The following is a 15,223-nucleotide window of genomic DNA, read 5'->3' as shown; positions in this document are numbered from 1 at the left end:
CCCTGGAGTATTCCAAATATGAAATTATGTTTATCTTTGTTTACATTATAATTATAAATCAACAATACTGAAACAATTCAAAGTTCTATAATATAGTTGGAAGTCTAAGTAAGGGGCTGCAAAAAGTAATTCAAAGGTAAGTGCAATGTTACAATCGTTTATAAAGACCTTCTATTTCTCTTAAAAAATATAAATCAAATTATTTCATCAAGGGCTCTGATAAATTCAGTCAACGAATGAGTAACTAAAAATAATGCACTTTTTCGTTGATGAAAATTTTCACTGTAAAACATGCTTGTTTTAAGTTTATTGAATTTGAATCTCCTTTTTGTAAAAGTATATAACTTGCAAGTTTTGAAAATGAAAAACTATCGTGAAAATTTTCCATCGTTCCTTCTTGCTGTTCACACCAAGGTGTAATATTTCAGTCGATTTCAAACACAGAAAAGTAAGTTGAGATAATATATCAGTTCTCAGATGCCATGATTACATCTAAAGCGATTCCGTTTGCATATTAAGGGCGCAATATTTCTACCTCGTCAAGGTAAATTAGGCCAAAAACAAACCGACCACAATTTCTCAAATAAGGGACACAATTGTAAGAAAATACGGCATCAGATAAAATTAGACTGCGTGAAAATATGTATCGCCGAGACATTTATCTTTGGGGCTATAAAAACGTTATCTACCGGCAGTATTTGAGAATTAAAACTCGAAGAAAAGAACCTAATTCCCTATTCTCATTCCTAACGGTCGAAAAGATTTATTATAGTCCAAACCCAAAGGGAAATTTGGTAGAGCGAAAACAGGATGCCCAACATTCAATTTTCAGTTTTTAAATTTTAAAATATTATAATGACCGCAATTGCTATAACTTATTGGGAAAAAACACTTCATTATCCACTTCATTACTTACGAGATATTCATGGATATCATATTTCAAGTAAATATGTAACCTCTCAAAATTTCGGTAGAATTCGATTATATTGCAATGGTATTGAACTTTCTACTCTTTTCCAATAGACTTTGATCCTTAAGGTCTCGAGAAAATTAAATTATCATTTTAAATAGATATATGAAATCAGACCTAAAACAGAAGTTATTGCACATCAATTTCAATTTAAAAAAAAATTATTCAATAGAGAATTTGCTTGCTGGCCACCTATACACAATTCACTGAACTTAACTTTGTAATATCCAACCAAGTGTAGAATCCTATGATATGGACGGCATGGCCAACGCTTAGTTTGAGCTTCTTATCTTAGATGGCACCATATAATCAGATGGAATCATTTTTAATTCTATGATCGAATTCAAATATGTATGATTGTAAATTGTTCGGTTTCATCCTTAAAATAAAGATAGATTAATTAATGCTCTAAGGTTTCATCATAGACCAAATATAATTATTTCATTGTTGTTAGGTCTATGTGTTTTGCTTAAGAATATTCTATGTTCCAAGTTATTTTCACGTGCCGAAAATCAGGTTATGATTTTATACTATATGTTTCTGTCATCAGTGTCATCTGTGGGTTATGAATCAGTAAACGTTATTACAAGTGTAATGTACTTATTTTCATATCAATTTGTATCAATATTCAATACGCAAAATGTATTCTAGAGCACCTACTAGAAAGCAGCTGAGGAAAGAGAAACGTCTGCAGAAAAAGGCTAGAAAAAATGAATATTTCAGTAGAAGTAAACATCGTAAACCACAACAGCCTGAAAAGCCGGTTCAGAACGAAAAACCTGCCAAAAATGTTGAAAATAAACCTCCACAAAAAGCAGAAAAGACGAAAAACAAAAAGGTAATGTGATCAGACGATTGACTCATTTTCAGTTTATAATAATCTTTATAATTTCAGGACTCCATGAATGAATTTGAGAGAGAACGTAAAAAAGAAATGCAAGAATTAGAAACTTTGAAGAAACAAATGGCAGGTCAGCGAAAGAAGCAATTATTAATGGCTAATGAAGAGGAGGATCGAAACATTAAGATGTTAGAGAAAAGGCTCAAGTTGAATAAGAAAAAATCGAAAGGATTGCCTAAAATGTTTGTCGAAAGTGGTTTAGATTGTAAGTACAATATACCTATTACTTGACTTTGATGATTGTATTCCAACTTCATATTCCTATTTTTACAAAGACTTTAATGTTTTATAGATATACTTGAAATGTGTGACCCAGAACAAATGAAGGAAATCTCTGAGGCCGAGAAACAATTCATGAATTTGGATGATGAGTTTGCAGAGGATCTGGAATTAATTACAGGAAAAAAAAACAAAACACAAAAAGCAAAAAAATCTAGTAATAAACAATTATCTGAAGATGATAGCATGAGTGACGATGCTTCTGATGATGACGAAAATTCAATGGAGGAAGAAGATATGTCTGATATAGATGAAGAATTTTCTGATGATGCACAGTCAGATAGTGGTCCTGTAAAAAGAAAGAGAAATTCCAATAAAACAGAAAAAGGAAATAAAAAACTTAAACTTGAAGGAGAAATGGAAGATGAAGAAAGTGATTTCGAAGGAGAAATGGAAGATGAAGAAATTGATGAACAGTCTTCAAAGAAGAATAAAAGCAAACAAGAGAAAGGAAAAGGACCATTACCAAAGAATGATATTGATAGTGACCTTGATGAATTGGAAGATGATGAAGATAATGAAGATCAAGCAAGTAAACCTAAAATTAAAGGTGCTGCCAAAGTAAATTCAGATGGAACCTGGGAAGATATTTATGGCAAATTACATGCTAAAGATGGATCGTTGATAAATGTGAGACTTGTTTTTTCGGTTTGTAAATTTTTCACTAATCATTTATTTCCAGAAATCTGAACAGAAATATATACCACCAGCGCTTAGAGCAAAAATGGCTCAGGCAAATGGAGAAGATAAAAAAACATTGGAAAAGTTGAATAGGTTAAAGAAACAGCTCAAAGGTATGTTAAAAATTATGAAGTGTAGTGCAAGTTTATAATAACATTATTGTAGAAGTAAAATAGGTAACAATAGGTAGTAGGACTTCATGTGTTGAGGCATCTTAAGCTTTCGATAATGGTTGATGATGGAAATGTTCTTGTACTGTGCTGTGTTCGCTCACTTATAAATAAGTTGTTTATTTCTTCAGTTTCGGACAGTCTTTTGGAGAACCTTTGGTTAAGCTGTATTATTCGGTCCTTATTTGGTTGAATCTCGGTTTTCTGATACAGCAGCTCGTTTGGAGGGTTGTGAAGCCTATCCAGTGGATGCCTCAAAAGTTTTACAGTTCTAAGGGCAGATCTCTCGGCTATTTCCAAGTTTCTCAATACAGTATCTTTACAGTTGGAGTATAAGGGGTGTCCGTATTCTATTATAGGTCTGCAAATAGTTTTATACAGGGTGTTCCTAAATTAAACGTACAAACGAAAAGGGGAGATTCCTTAAGTGAGTTTAAAAAAAAAAAGTCCCATAAACACGGAGTCGCAAACGTTTCGTTTTCGAGATACAGAGTGTTGAAGTTTGAATTTTTTTCAAGTTTTTTTCTCATAGTATCTACACTTCACAAGATATTCAACTGAAATTTGGCATAGATATTACATTTGAGAGTTCTCACCACGTGACATGGCAATTTCGATAGAAGATCTACAGGGTGATATTTTTTCTGGAACACTGCCACCTGTTCTTCTGCAGAACTTTTTTTTTGGTGAGCAACTGTTAATTTGAAAAAATGTAAAAAGAAGCTTTGTTCTTATACTAAACTTTTCGGTCTCTTGTAGTTTTGTCGTATCTACCAACGATTTCGAGAAAAAAAATTTTGAACGATTCTCTCGAAATTCTCGTAACTATGATAGGAAGGCCAGTTTGTAATCTGTGGTGAATGAATTCAGTGCCAGTTTTGACACATCAAATTATTGAACGTTTGTGTTTTTAAAATTTTTTTTTTCTGGAAATCGTTGGTAGATACGACAAAACTACAAAAGACCGAAAAGTTTAGTGTAAGAACAAAGCTTCTTTTTACATTTTTTCAAATTAACAGTTGCTCACCAAAAAAAAGTTCTGCAGAAGAACTGTTTTTGTTAAACTTTTGTTATAATTTTCTTTTTCATCATGTCTTCTAGCGCTTCTACTACTTCTTTTTTATCTTTGTTTGTCTTCAGTAGGTATCCAATTTTAGTTTTGAGGATTATGTCGTTGGATTGAGGAAATTTTTTGCTCCACTCTTCTGCCATTTCGATTCTGTCTTTAATGGTAGATTCATTTGCTGTCAGATAAAATAATATTTTATATTCGGTGTTACTTATAATTTCATGCATTCTTGTTGAAATCATGTTTCTATGTAAAGTTTTTTGTGGGTAGTTTATTTGTTGATGGATCCTTATATTTTGTTGTGAGTTGATTAATTGACTGTTTACAGCATGTGCTGGAATTTCCTGATTACCGTTATTTACTTCCATGTGTTCAATTTTTTTGTTGTTTGTTTCTGTTACCGTTAACGATAATGTTGGACGCTGAAAGACAATATCAGGTGATTTGTTCTCATTTTTCTTTTTGGTAGATGTCGGATTCTTCGGCAATCTTTTTTTGCGTCTTTTCCCTGCAACGGACGGGGTCTCTCCTTCCTAGGTTATGCCAGAGGCCGCGTCGCTTATCTGGGACATCTCAGACATGTAGAAGTCCTCGAATTCAGCGGCGTTGGCGGTTAGTTTTTTCGAAATTTTATATTCGAGTTATAAATTTCAGAAATTAAAGCAGAGTTGTTTTTCTCTAATTCTGTGGTTATTCCGTTCATTCTTCCACATCTTGTAGAACAAAATCGTGCTAGAATATATCAGAAACGCACAGTTTTCATGGTTATATTTTTTTATTATATGTTGGTACTCCGAACTTTCCGCCACGGCTTTATCTGTCAATTCATCAATTTGCCTTAAAGATATCAGTTCTGCCAACCAACATTTTTCAATGCAAAAATCACTAAATGATATTTATGAAAACATTGCATAAGTTTCAATAAAAATGCAATGAATTAGAGAATTGTTTTTCTAGCATGAAATTGTTTGTAAAACGCACGTCGGTTATATCTTATCAGTAAAGATGTGAACACGTCTGTTGCTGAATCGCGAATCAGTTTATAATATATTCCCTTCTTGCAGGATTGTTGAACAGATTGGCCTTGAGTAATTTGCATAATATTGCCAAACAAGTTGAAAATCTTTACATGGGCAACAGCAGAAATGATATGAATGAAACTTTAGGAGCCCTCATCACTGAATCAGTTGTATCCCAAGTGTTAACCCCGGAACGTCTACTTATGGAGCACATTTTGCTTGTAGCCATTCTTCACGCCAATATTGGAACGGAAGTTGGTATGTATAATTAATTTTTTATTGATTTTTGCACTCTGTTCAAATGTTTATAATTTTTAAATTTCAAACAGAGAATTGACTTGAGTTTCGGCTTTGGTTCTTGATTATTTGTAGAGCGTTTCTGAAAACAGCATAGATCCGATAATATACAAGGAAGATTGATTTTTCTTGTGTTGCTGAGTTTGTCAAAATGGTGCAGCTTTTATTTCTGAAAAAATTGTAAATTACAATCAACAATCGATTCAATCTGAAATAGGCAAATTGCTTTTCTCTATTTCAGTATCGTGATGAGTTCATTACAGTACTAAACACAGTGCTGTAATGAACTCATCACAGCATTGTTTTCAGTTAAATTTTTTGTTTTGTGGTTGTCTATACTGACTTCCGATCCTATCAAATTTCAACACACAATTGTGTTATTCGCAATTTCTCTAGATTCTGGTGGTATTGAATCGATTTCGTCAGACAGAAATCACGAATTCAATGTGTAATTATAAATTATTTCAAAATTCGGAACGTTCAATTCAAACCCGTAATCTGTCAATTTTCGTAACAGTCACACCAACTGCCAAGATACAATACGAAAGTCACTAGGATATATAATCTGAATTTTTCATTGAATTTCGACAATATTTCACAAAACTTTACTGAAATAGGGCAAATATTGTCCAATACTCGTTGCAGAAGGAAATTCCAACACTTGTGTGTTCGGAAACTCACTCCTTCGTCGTTTTTCGAATTTCTCATTTGTGTTTGAATAGGAGCCCATTCTGCAACTTGGTTCAGAATATACTATTGTGCTTTTCTCATTTTAAATAATCTACAAAATTTTTTCAGGTGCCCATTTTCTCCAGCTCTTTGTTTCAATGTTCAATGAAAAAATGAAGAATGTGACCGAAGTACAGGATAAAACACTAGATAACATCGTAATTGCTCTTGCACAACTGTACAATTTCAAGGTTTTCGACTGCAAATTGATGCACGAAATAATGAATGAACTCAGCAAAGAGTTTACAGAGAAAAACGTTGACTGTATTCTACACATTCTAAGAAACATTGGATTCGTTTTGAGAAAAGACGACCCCTTAGCTTTGAAAAATTACATTTTAGAAACAAACAAGAAGGCAGCATCCGTTAATGTTGTTAAGGGGTGAGTTGGCACTTATGGCAATTTGATGTTTAGAGTTGTTAACTGAAATTCATATTTTCCAGGTCGAGACTGAGGTTTATGTTGGACGTATTGAGTGCTGTCAAGAACAACAACATGTTAAAAATACCCAACTACGATGACAGCTATTCTGAACACTTGAAAAAAATTTCGAAGAACTTCATCCGAAAAGGGAACGATGTCACACAACTGAATATCAGCTTAGAAGATCTACTGAAAGGTGAGCATTTCAAATTCTGTTATTTCACATGTATTTCAACTTTGGTAATTTTTTTTCAGCCGAGGAGAAAGGAAAATGGTGGGTTGTAGGATCTGCTTGGGTCGGAAATTCGGAAAATCTAGAGAAAACGAAAAGCAATAAACATAAATTTTCCGAAGAACTGCTCGAACTGGCTAGGAAGATGAAAATGAACACAGACACCAGAAGGGATATATTCTGTATGATTGTGTCGGCAGATGTAAGTAAATTATGATTGTCTTTATCAAACTGTTCTTGTTTTTAAACGTGGGTTTAGTGGATCGAATAACTGTTTTAACACTTTTATAATATAAGTTTTATTCTTAAACAGAACAGGAGAACAACGGCTTCCAAGTTTTTTTTTTTTTTTTATTCAACTTATGACGTACTACTCATAGACAAGACAAGACTATATGCGGCTGCGCAATACATGTCATTGATACAATCATAGAATATGATCAGTGTTACCACTAGGATAAATTAACTTGCCATTGTTCCCTAAACATAATAACAACACTCCCCCTCAATGGTAAGTTACCCAAAAAAAATTTCTTAAAATACATTGCAGTTGATTGTAAAATTATTGAATGAACTTAGAGACAGCGGTTTCGTGAACAAATCTGCGAGTTGCAGTTTGGTTGGAATATACTTTAGTGAAACTGTTTTATCATTTATTTTGTCTCGAATGAAATGATAACGAATATCAATATGTTTGAGTCTCTTGTGGAACTCTGGGTTCCTACACACTTTGATAGCCGATTGATTATCTTCATAAATCATGACATTTAAACTATCACAAATTTTTAAATCACTAATTAAACTCTTAAGCCAACAAGCTTCACTTATGGCTAAGCTTAAAGCTATATATTCCGCTTCTGTTGAAGACAGAGCTACGGATGATTGTTTTCTAGAGCACCAACTGACTGTGCACCCAAAAACTTTAAATACATAACCAGACGTAGATTTCCTGTCTGTTCTATCCCCAGCCCAATCTGCATCAGCATATCCTTCAATTTCATTCTGAAAATCAGTTTTTCTAAAAACTAAACTTAAATTTTGTGTTTTTTGAACATATCTTAAAACTCGTTTAATCGATTGCCAAAGTTGTGAACTTGCAGTTGATTGATATCTACTTAGGATACTTATGCTTATACATAGATCTGGGCGAGAGCATAACATGGCATACATTATAGAACCTATTGCTGCTCTACATCTTTCTTCAATTTCTATACTTTCAGAATTTTTGCGTTTAAGATCATCATGTCTAAAATTTGGTTCCATAGGGGTATTACAAGGTTTACAGTTTTCCATTTTAAAAATTTTCAACATTTTCTTTAGATATAAAGTTTGGTTGATTATGATTTCATTTTTCAATACATTTTGTGTGATGTGCATACCCAAAAAATAACTGATACCTCCTAAGTCTTTCATTTTAAAGTGTTGATTCAAAGTAACTTTTAGATCATCAACCTCTTTTTCATCTGATCCGGCAATTAATAGATCATCAACATAGATCAATACAAAAATCTTTGAACAGCCTGAAATTTTGTAGTAAATACAGTATTCATTTTGAGATCTTACAAAGTTCAATGTCATCATTAAATCATTAAATTTTTTATACCAATTTTTTGGTGAGGATCGTAATCCATATAAGGACTTCCTTAGCTTTGCAAATTTTCCTGTGTCAGTATTAAAACCTTTAGGTAATAAAATATATACATCATCATCTATTTCTCCATTTAAAAAAGCACTACATACATCAAGTTGATGTATCCTGAAATTTAAATTATTGCATATAGCTAAGAAAATTCTTACAGAAGTTAATTTCGCTACTGGACTATAAATATCGCCGTTTAATGGAATTGTCTGTTGAAAACCTTTTGCAACAAGTCTTGCTTTGAATTTCGTGACACTACCGAACTCGTCTTTCTTCCTCTTATACACCCATTTGCACTCTATGACAGGCCTTTTAACATCACTATCACACACTACTTCAAACGATTCATTTTCTTGCAACGATTTTACTTCCTCCTCCATTGCCTTCCTCCATTGCTCAGCCTCAACGCTTTTCATAGCATCTTCATAGCATGTTGGTTCGTCATCTTCTGTAACTGTCAACAACAAACTATCCAAATCCATTTCAAAATCTTCAAACCTTGGGTTTCCTCTTAAGTTTCTTCTCAGGTTATATCTTCCATTCACTATTTCTTCACTGATTTTTGGATCCAACTCTTCTTCATCGGTAATTGTCTCTTCATCGTGTACAATATTATCAATTTGGGTATCTTCTAACTCCAAGTCTTGATTTTCTTCAATATTACAGAATTCAGTTATTTTACCTTTTGTTTCTTGAACTTTTTCTGGTAGGAATATTACATCCCTCTGTATGACAACCTTGTTTTTATCAGGTAAATACACTCTAAATCCCTTTGTGTCTTCTCCATAACCAAGGAAGTATCCTTGTTCATTTTTTGTGTCCCACTTCAATCTATTTTCCTTAGGTACTAGTACTGAAACTCTACTTCCAAAAATATTAAAATTTTCCATCTTATATTCCTTTTGATTCCATAATTCAAAAGGAGTTTTAAACTGAACAATGCTTGGACCAGAGCGATTCAGAACATATGTAGCGGTATTTATTGCTTCTGCCCAAAACATTTTTGTCAAATTTTTATTGCTATGTAACATTGTCCTGGCTGCTTCAACCAATGTTCGGTTTTCTCGTTCCGCCCTTCCATTTTGTTGGGGAGTATATACCACTGTGCGTTGGTGGCATATACCTCTGCTTTGCAGACATTCCGTTACCTGTTTGTTCACAAATTCTAAACCATTGTCTGTCCTCAAAACTTTCATCTTTGCACCAGTTTGCCTTTCTGCCATAGATATATAATTTTCAATTGCTTTTGCTACTTCAGATTTCTGCTTTAGGAAATAAACATGTCTATATGAGGTGTAGTCATCTTTAAATAATAAAAAATATCGAGCTCCTCCTAACGAAGGTGTTTCCATAGGACCACACACATCTGCATGAACTAGCTCTAAAGGTACAGTAGCTCGTGATTCACTATGTTGAAATTTTAATTTATGTTGTTTGCCCGATAAACAGTATTCACAAATAAATTCATTGTTTATATACTCAACATTCATTTTTTTAAGGAAATCTTTGATGTACTTAATATTTTGATGTGCTAATCTGTGATGCCAAGTCTCTAAATTTTCTATATTTTTAACTGTCATACATTCAGAAATATTATTAGTTAATTCATTTTCTATTTTGTTTTCATACATTTCCTTCTTGAACTGCATTTTATATAATTTATTCTGTCTTAGTGCCTGGGCTCTAATATTTCCATATTTATCAAAAAACTTACATGATGAATTATCAGATGACATGAAATATCCCTTATCAAGAGCACATCCAGCCGAGAATAAATTAAATTTTAGGTCAGGTATATACAAAACATTCGATAATGACGTTTCAATGAATTTTCTTCCATTATAGGACCACATTTTAATATTTCCATATCCTCTTACCTCCAATGTTTGCCCATTTCCAACTTGCACCATCCTAGGGGTTCGATCCTCGAACATTTTCTCGAACAAGCTTCTATCCCATGTCATATGTTCAGTGGCTCCCGAGTCAAGGTACCAATCACCTGATTTTACACCATCTGAATATACCATAAAAGCGTTGTGTTCCACTTCTTCTTTGACAGGATTCTTATTCGACGGTTCTTCCTTTTTCTTCTTGATCCAACAAGTCTGAACTAGATGTCCTTGTTTTCGGCAGTAACTGCAAAATTTATTTGTTTTATCAGCCTTATCATTCTTAGAGTTCTTAGTTCGAAAGTAACAGTTCTTTGCTATGTGACCAGCTTTTGCACAGATGTAGCATTTTTTGGTTGGATTATTCTGAGAACTCGTTTTGCTTACTAGTGCTGTTGTCGACTCTACTGTTTTGCATCTTTCTTCTTCAAGCAATAATCTAGAGGTTAACTCTTCCAATGTTTGATTTTTATCTGGAACTGACTCCCATGCTGATCTGAAGTGTTTAAAATGTTCTGGCAAGGTCATCAAGATTTTAGTAATTATCATTTCATCTGACAGAACTTCACCTGCAGTCTTTAATTTGGTTTTTATTTCCTCAATTTTGGATATAAATGTATTCACAGAGGAATCAAAGTCGAGCATGAAAAACCTTTGTTGTAGCAAATGCACACTTACAACTGATTCTTTATCATATACCGTTTTTAATTTGGTCCACATTTCTTTCGCAGATTCACATGACAGTAAGTGAGTTAGAGGACCTTCTTCCATACGTGTAACCAACAATTCTTGAGTTTTTGCGTCGTCCTTGAGCCATTTGTTAAGTTCATCTCCTGAACTGGGTTTTATTCTTGAACCATCCGCGATCTCGAAAAGACCTCGTCCTTTTAATATAATACTGGTTTGAAACTTCCATATGGGCCAATTATCACCATTTAATTTTAATGTCGTCGTGGTCGTGTTATCTGCCATTTTACACCACACGTGGTTTTTTCGATTTTACTTTTCACACACTCGAAAAACGTATCGTTAAATTGTTTTTATTCCAGTTGCACGACTGGGCACATAACCTGTTTTTAAACGTGGGTTTAGTGGATCGAATAACTGTTTTAACACTTTTATAATATAAGTTTTATTCTTAAACAGAACAGGAGAACAACGGCTTCCAAGTTTTTTTTTTTTTTTTATTCAACTTATGACGTACTACTCATAGACAAGACAAGACTATATGCGGCTGCGCAATACATGTCATTGATACAATCATAGAATATGATCAGTGTTACCACTAGGATAAATTAACTTGCCATTGTTCCCTAAACATAATAACAACAGTTCTAACCTAAAAATATGGCAACACTGTTTATTTATTGGTCATTTCTTTTTTAGGATTATGAGGATGCTTTTGAGAAATTGATGCATTTGGGTTTGTCTAAGAGTCAAGAAAGAGAAATTATTAATGTTATTTTGCACCTTTGCACGAGGGAAAATCCTTACAATCCTTTTTACGCTTACTTGGCACAGGAGTTCTGCGAGCATGATAGAAAGCATATGGTAAGAATATTAAAATAACGAAAATTATAAGGTGTGTGAATAAGTCTTTCCCGTTTTTTTTCAAATTTTGAGCCTTTATTGTGAAAAAATGGTTACAAATGAATTATTGAAAGTATGGGCCATCGCTAGCTACAACTTTTCCCCATCTTTCTGGCAACATACGAATCCTGTTGCGAAAAAATTCGACCGGTTTGGCCTCTATCCAGTCATCCACCCATTTTTTGGCTTCCTCGTAGGAATGGAAGTGCTGGTCCAGCCAGGCCATGCGTCATCGATCTGAAGAGATGGTAATCAGACGGAGCAATGTCTGGACTATACGGCGGGTGGGGTAGGACTTCCCATTTGAGCGTTTCTAAGTATGTTTTCACCGGCTGTGCAACATGTGGGCGAGCATTGTCATGTTGCAAAATAACTTTGTCGTGCCTGTCGGAGTATTGTGGCCGTTTTTCTCGCAGTGCGCGGCTCAAACGCATCAATTGTCGTCGATAGACCTCGCCTGTGATCCTTTCATTCGGTTTCAGAAGCTCATAGTAAACCACACCTAGCTGGTCCCACCATATACAGAGCATGAGCTTGGCGCCATGAATATTTGGCTTGGCCGTCGATGATGATGCATGGCCGGGTAGTCCCCATGATTTTCTTCGCTTCGGATCATCGTAACGGATCCACTTTTCATCGCCAGTCACGATACGATGCAGAAAACCCTTTCTTTTATGTCGCTGAAGCAGCTGTTCGCAAGTGAAAAAACGCCGTTCGACGTCTCTCAGCTTCAGTTCGTACGGCACCCAATTTCCTTGCTTTTGGATCATTCCCATGGCTTTCAAACGCTTGGAAATGGTTGTTCGGTCAACTCCCAATGCTTCAGCAAGTTCTTCTTGCGTTTGACACGAATCTTCATCAAGCAAAGTCGCCAATTCTTGATCTTCAAAGATTTGCGGCCGCCCGGAACGCTCCTTGTCTTCCACGTCGAAATCGCCACTTTTGAAGCGTCGAAACCATCCGCGAACACTTGAATCATCGACACAACCTTCTCCATAAGCTTCCTGAAGCAACCGATGCGCCTCGGCAGCAGATTTCTTCAAATTGAACCAATAAAGTGAAACTTCCCGCAAATGACGTCGACTCGGCTCAAATTTCGACATTTTCACGATTTCAAAAATTTATGATGCGAAAAAATTTCAACTAATGTGTTAGTGTGGAATTGTTGACAGATGAATAAGCTTTGATTATGACATATGTAACCATTAAATACTCGCACAGTATTGGTGGCGCCATCTCTTACAAAAAACGGGAAAGACTTATTCACACACCTGATATTTCATTCGGTAATAGAAAGCGTAGATCAAAAATAACAAATATTATTTTTACAGCTAACTCTGAAATTCGCGATTTGGGATAAATTGAAGGAAATAGATAAACAGAGACCAACTTGTATCAATGCACTGGTAGGACTTCTGACACATCTGTTCTTGAATAAAGCACTACCCATCTCAACCTTGAAGGTAAGGTTGAAATTATATCCATCGATTTCTTAAAAGACTAAATGAATTTTTTTTTTAGGTGATCGAATTTAAACAAATGGATGATACAACAACAAGGTTCTTGAGGCAAATTTTCTTGGGTATCTTGAACCATAATGACACCGAAGCCTGCCTTGATGTTTTCAAGAATGTGGCACAGTCTGCTGAACTTAAAATGTTCAGAGCAAGCTTAAGACTATTCCTTCAAATTTATGTACGTAATAATTTGAAATCGGAACAAATTGATGAGGAACAAAGAGAAATGTTGAAATCAAGATCGAAGATGATAGAAAGACTTCTATTACTTAAGGATACCATGTTTTTGTAAATTTTATATGTAAAAATGTATGTACATAGGATTTTCAATAAAATGTTGTATTGTTTTTATGTTCATTTCATTTTGTTGTTGGATGAAAATAAGTATTTATTTTTCAACCGAATCAAGAATAAAGATTTTTTTAATTCGTTCAAAATGACTACTTTGATAAATTAGGTCATCTCAACTACACAAGTTAATTTAGAAAAATTCAATATGTCCAATTAAACACTGATATCTATTACAAATAAGTACTTTATACATCTATCAGTACTTTCAATTTCATCTCTGCTGTCTTGAATTTTCCAAAAAAATCGACCGATAGAATTTGAATGCTGTGGCCAATTTTTTTTTTTCAAGTTCTCTTAGGAATTACCTGATTTCAAATTAAGCATCGAGAGTTCCTCCTGGTATCAAATTTTGAAGCCGATCTAGCCATAATTTCTCTTGATAAAATTTTCAAAATCGTAAATTTTTCTGGAACTCAATGGTGCCATCTAAGAGGAGTAGCTCAAACCCGGTTAGGTGAGTAGGAACATATTACAGAATTCTATACTTGTGGAGCCTCGGAAAGTTTTAGTTCAGTAAAATGCGGATAGATAGCCCTACTGATTTTTCCGAAAAAATCGACCGATCAAATTCGAACATTTTATGGTAGTTTTAGAAGGTTTCGGGGTTGTAGATTCCGAATTAGGCATCGATTTTCACCAGAAAATTTTTTTCTACACCTTAAATGCACAGTTTACACACAACTGTTCTAGGGCATCATTTTTCCCATTTCACAAACTTCAGATTTATGCCACCAGAGGGCAGACCGAACCCCCTTTCCCACATAATCGGAAATAACTCAATTTTTGGATCTTCTAGGAAGGAACCTATTGCGAATAGGAATCCAGCTTAAAAAATTCTTCATATCAAATATTGAAGTCGATCTGAATCAAAATTTTTTATGCGGAAAAATCGTCAGATTCAATTCAAACATATTTTATTACAATTTTAGAGGGTTTCGAATTCGTAGATTTCAAATCAAGCATCGATTCCGCGCAGAAAAAAGTACATATTTAAAGCACAATTTTTCTATAAAATTCTCAATATCTCGATTTAGGGTATGTAAGTAAAAAACCGACTGTAGATAGATAGACATTCAGCATGGGAGTTTTCTCTTTATTATTAATTTTGGAAACTGATCCGATGCCAAATTTTTATTTTCGCAAAAACCCACAATTAAAGCACTACTGCTTTACAAACTTCGCAATATCTCAGCTTCGAAGTGTGTTAGGAAGAAAGTTAGTATTCAGAATCGAAAATTCTCCGTAGCCAAATTTTTTTCAAAAAATTCCAAAAAAACGCTGAATATCTCGGTTCTTTTAGGGAATTACCTGATTGCAAATTGGTATTAGGCATCGAGAGTTCCTTTTGATATCAAATTATGAAGCAGATCTAGATCTAAGTTAAATTTTCAAAATCGTAATTTTTTCTGGAACTCAATGATGTCATCTAGGAGGAGTAGCTCAAACCCGATTAGGTAAGTAGCAAC

The 15,223-nt window shown here is 34.2% G+C and overlaps 1 protein-coding gene across 1 annotated transcript; it reads left to right on the top strand.

The window, feature by feature from the left end:
* The first annotated feature begins 1,520 nt into the window (after positions 1 to 1,520).
* On the top strand, positions 1,521 to 13,753 carry LOC123683456 (nucleolar MIF4G domain-containing protein 1 homolog). The gene is made up of 11 exons (XM_045622519.1): positions 1,521 to 1,808; positions 1,866 to 2,076; positions 2,164 to 2,780; positions 2,833 to 2,944; positions 5,135 to 5,347; positions 6,185 to 6,497; positions 6,560 to 6,735; positions 6,795 to 6,973; positions 11,686 to 11,850; positions 13,221 to 13,352; positions 13,411 to 13,753. Exons 1-11 carry the CDS (start codon positions 1,611 to 1,613, stop codon positions 13,696 to 13,698), a joined length of 2,604 nt encoding a protein of 867 aa, XP_045478475.1. The 5' UTR covers positions 1,521 to 1,610; the 3' UTR covers positions 13,699 to 13,753.
* Positions 13,754 to 15,223: the final 1,470 nt, after the last annotated feature.

The sequence above is a fragment of the Harmonia axyridis genome, chromosome 6 (assembly GCF_914767665.1).
Source record: "Harmonia axyridis chromosome 6, icHarAxyr1.1, whole genome shotgun sequence".
NCBI lineage: Eukaryota > Metazoa > Arthropoda > Insecta > Coleoptera > Coccinellidae > Harmonia > Harmonia axyridis.
Note: the sequence above shows the minus strand (reverse complement) of the source record. Positions and strands in the feature narration are given on the sequence as shown.

Bases quoted from the DNA above. Each gene is read 5' to 3' on its own strand.
- LOC123683456 (XM_045622519.1), top strand. From the start codon at position 1,611: ATGTATTCTAGAGCACCTACTAGAAAGCAGCTGAGGAAAGAGAAACGT. The intron at 6,736-6,794 runs GTGAGCATTTCA...ATTTTTTTTCAG, and splicing joins CTTAGAAGATCTACTGAAAG to CCGAGGAGAAAGGAAAATGG. The intron at 11,851-13,220 runs GTAAGAATATTA...TTATTTTTACAG, and splicing joins AGCATGATAGAAAGCATATG to CTAACTCTGAAATTCGCGAT.